Source organism: Wasmannia auropunctata, unplaced genomic scaffold (genome assembly GCF_000956235.1).
Source record: "Wasmannia auropunctata unplaced genomic scaffold, wasmannia.A_1.0 LD336069.1, whole genome shotgun sequence".
NCBI classification, from domain to species: Eukaryota; Metazoa; Arthropoda; class Insecta; order Hymenoptera; family Formicidae; genus Wasmannia; species Wasmannia auropunctata.
In genome coordinates, this window is record NW_012026821.1 from 256,935 (window position 1) to 261,067 (window position 4,133).

At 39.1% G+C, this 4,133-nt stretch overlaps 1 protein-coding gene across 1 annotated transcript in view; it reads right to left on the bottom strand.

Moving 5' to 3' along the window:
* The window catches only part of LOC105450218, a 47,090-nt gene that overhangs the window by 12,230 nt on the left and 30,727 nt on the right, over positions 1-4,133 (bottom strand). Inside the window, exons 5-7 of the mRNA XM_011689965.1 lie at positions 1,132-1,403; positions 720-1,004; positions 521-676 (exon numbers count right to left, since the gene is read on the bottom strand). Coding sequence (XP_011688267.1) covers positions 521-676; positions 720-1,004; positions 1,132-1,403 — 713 coding nt within the window. The remainder of the gene's footprint in view (positions 1-520; positions 677-719; positions 1,005-1,131; positions 1,404-4,133) is intronic.

Consider the following 4,133-nt stretch of genomic DNA (forward strand, 5'->3'; position numbering starts at 1 on the left):
AGAAGTAAGCGTGAATTAAACGGAGAAATATAAAAAAAATAGTTTAAATCACAAAAGTCGGAGCTCGGATATCTGCCGAGATAGCTGAACAAAAAAACTTATTTTTTAACTTATGGAATTACTTCGCGGAGCTATGCCACGTGCTATTTTAACTCTGGAGCTGTCGGAAACGATCTGCTGGGTTCCGTCGCTGATTGCTCGCGACCCACCGTCGTGTCAGAGCCACTTGTCTTTTTACGATCGCAGCGCTTGTCGCTATTTATTAGTATATTAAAGCGCGGCTTTCAAATTATTATTCCAACAGTATATTAAAGCGCGGCTTTTAAAATTAATATTCCAACATATACTTATTACTATAAAAGGAAGCATCTAGCTATCTTAAGGAGATATGACAGATATTCAAATTCTGATTTAAAAGCTTTATATCTCTTTATTTGTCGAATTTAGGTAAAAGTGACAATTGAAACATTTGTTCAGAATCATGAAAACTACAATATATTTCAAAACGAAGCAATTTGACCAAGATTATTTTTTCATATAAATCGTGCGGAGTCCTTTGCTCGGAATCTGCTAATCGTTTTTCTTCGTTTTGATCTAGTCCCGTTAACGTCATTGCTCTTGAGTTCAACGTCGGTTTTCCTAATTTGTCATACTTTTTGAATTTAATCATCGCTGCCTGTGTCAATCAATGCGATCATTTCACACTCGTTAATGGATACCTGCTTCTTCATTCCATGAAAACTTTCTACTTGTCTAACCGTATAAGAGCTTTTCGTCGTCGTATCTGTTTGCGTATTTGTCTTCTGAGTGTTGTTTATACGTTTCGGCTTCAAGCATTCTATTAAAATATGTCTAAATTGATCGCAATTGAAGCACTTCCTACCTTTTTCTTTGTCCCGACAATTATCTGACTTAAGTCCGCTATGTCCGCAATTATAACATCGCTCTATTTTCGTGTCACTTACGTTCTTCGTTATTTTAATAGAATTTACATCGTGAGACTTCTTAAATTTTGTCTTATCTTTAGTCGTATTTGGTGTATATTCTTAGTTTATTCTTCAATTTCTCGAGTATACATGCACCATAAAGGATCAGCTTGTTAACATCGTTATTACTAATACCTCAAATCACATAGTCGACTATTGATTCTACAGAGATGTCTCCGTAACTAGCAATCTCCGTCACCGCATAAATGTATTGCTGTAAACTCTTCTGCGATTTCTGCTTTCTCTTTGACAATTCTTCGTGTAACTCCGCACTCGTTTTCTTTCTTCGGAATTCATTCAGCAGTGCTTTTTGAAGCTCCCGCGGCCAGCCTTCCGTGTGTTTTTGACAACGTAAAAATTTGGCTGATGTTCCCTTAACTGCCTTGCGTTCAAAGATAGCCTTCTCTAAAACGACGTCTACAATGAGATGTAAGACTTAAGATTTAAGAAAATTGACTAATCACAATTGATTATTCTTTTTAGTGAGATGAATATAATCGGCTATGATGGTCAATTTTCTTAAATCTTAAGTCTTCATTGTATAGACGCCGCATAATTCGTTAAGGTTAACCATCCGCGCAATATCATTAAAATCTGATAGCCATTTCTCAATTGAATAATCGTCATCGGCGATGAACGTAGATATTAGTGCTTCGACATCTCGAGGTCGAATTTTACAACCTGTCGCTCGTGCAGTCATTTCGTTATAATAAGTTCGCTGATCATCGTACTCGTAATTGTGTGATATCCGCATATAATGTCTTTTTGTCGTCGCTCTTCGTCATACACATATCTAACCTCATCTGTCTGTCGTGTATCAGGAGACAGGGTAGTGGCTTGGTGTCAAATGTTTAAACTAAATAAATATAAATAAAATATAAATAAAATTATATACTATTAATATATGTATATATAAAATGTATGTCAAGTCATGCCGGGTCTCTTCACGCGAGTTCGTCGCGTAGCGAGAACCCGAGATTATGAGATCTCAATAACGATCGAACCGATTAAGTTCCAAGTAGACTTAATTAACAGCTTGGGTTTGATTTGTGCAATGAAAGTGTTTTTTTATTTTTTTTCTACATGCCCTACGAGCGAAGATATTGCAATGCAAAGTCCGAAATGTGGGAATTTTAGATTGAGAAACGTCATCGTCGTCGCCCAGTTGCGGAGTAGGGGAAGTGTACTTTTACAATTTCTGACATAAGAAGCGCTAGAGTGCTAGGATTTCTAACCTTGCAGCCTCGCACGCTTCGATCGATGTATACAGGATAATTCAGAACAACCCCGGTGTCCTTGTAAAGACGTATTCGTGACTCAATTCTAAGACGATTTTCCTTTAAAAAAATTTTGTCCGAAGCTTAGTTTTCAAATTATAACGAGAAATAGATAGCGAATTACGGGCCGCGTACGGAAAGTAAACATGAGCGGCGTGATTTATTGTCTGACAGCAGGCAGTACGCGGGACCCTCGCGACGATCAGCTGACTACACGCGCGCATAAATATGCGTTTATATTTTCCCTCTCTCTCTCTTTTTCACATACACAACCTTACCTTTTAAAGATTTGTCGACTTCTCGAAAAAGATGGATGAATTCCCATTTCAATGTGATTTCCATGTAAGGAGTGTTTATTTTAATAAATTTTCGATAGTTTTAATATAAACGTCACAAGTTATCACTGACTGACACAAATCAAATAATTAATTAGTTAATTCTTTTTTTTTAGGTGTTAAACTACAAATCGTGTCACTTCACATTTCACACTCGATTCACATACAAACTATTCACTTGAAGAAATCACGAGAAATCTATGATGATCTGATTGATTGACTTTATTCGTTAATAACTCTGTAAATAATGGTCTGAGCCAAAATTAAAAGAGGAACTTTTAGTTCAAAATTTCATTCTTTTTCACGCCTTGAAATATTAATTAAGCGTTACGGGACATCCTGTATATCTTTCCGTTACACAATTTCTGTTATGAGCCCAGTAAAAAAAGCACGAGAATGAGATATGCAACGGAGCAATTCTGCTCAAGTAAAACATTTTCCCCGAACAGGCATTAATCCAAGGTATGTTATAACACTATAAAATGCATGATATCGTTACAAAATTAACTTAAAAAAAAAGTAATAAAGGATGTCAAGTGTAACCGCGCTCCTTGAAAAAAAACTTGTATCCAAATTAAATATAATTTTTTTAAAAAATAAAACCTAAATGACATCCTTCTTTATACTTTGATATTAAGTAACTTTACTTCAGTAATATGTTGTCACGCGCTCCCGTGAGTTAGATATCTCGCGCGAGCGCGGATCAAAACGAAAAGAAAAGTGAAATCGCGTAGGATTTCGGGAGGGAAGGTGACGGCCCTCCGGATTTCGTCCCTCCGGCGACCGACGAGGAGCAGCGACACGAAACTTGGGCGCCAGACGCGCTCGGCGGCACGTCACTCGCGAAACGCGAATTTTTAGCAATAACGCGACGGGAAAAGGTGATTACCCACGACGCTAACCGAGATTCACAACCAAACGCTGCTCCCCGAGGTCGATCGCGCGAGGGCCGGCCGGCTCTACCTAACGGTAGAGGGGCAGGGCGGAACTAAGGGCGGACGGGCGGCGGGATGGCACCGGCCGGGCGAAAGAATTCAGACACAGTATTTAGAATTATAATAATGCTACCGTTTATTCCCCGCGTGGCAGAGCGGTAAAAAGCAGTAGCCAAAGAAATAATACAGTGCGGTGATAACAAAAGAAAAGAATGAAAACGAAAAATAATTTGATAATTTCAAGGCCGATACCTCAGCGGCGCGCTAATCCTTGACGTAACAAAAGAAAAGAAATCGTTCTCGAACAGTAATCAATTCGGACCGTGATCGATAACGTGACCACCGTCAGCATCAGCGCGATAGTACAAAAAGAAACGTGGCTCAGCACGACGCGAGTACCGAGGTCTAACGACGACCGACAATTTCAATCGCGAATCCACGCGTCAGACACAAAGGCGAAAACGAAAGACAAATACAAAATCATTTATGCCGAACGTAACGAAATAGCGCGCGACGACACTAAATAATACGACGAGGAGTACTCGCGCTTCGAGTACTCGCGCACTTACAATGAACGCTCGCACACTGGTGTGCGAGGGC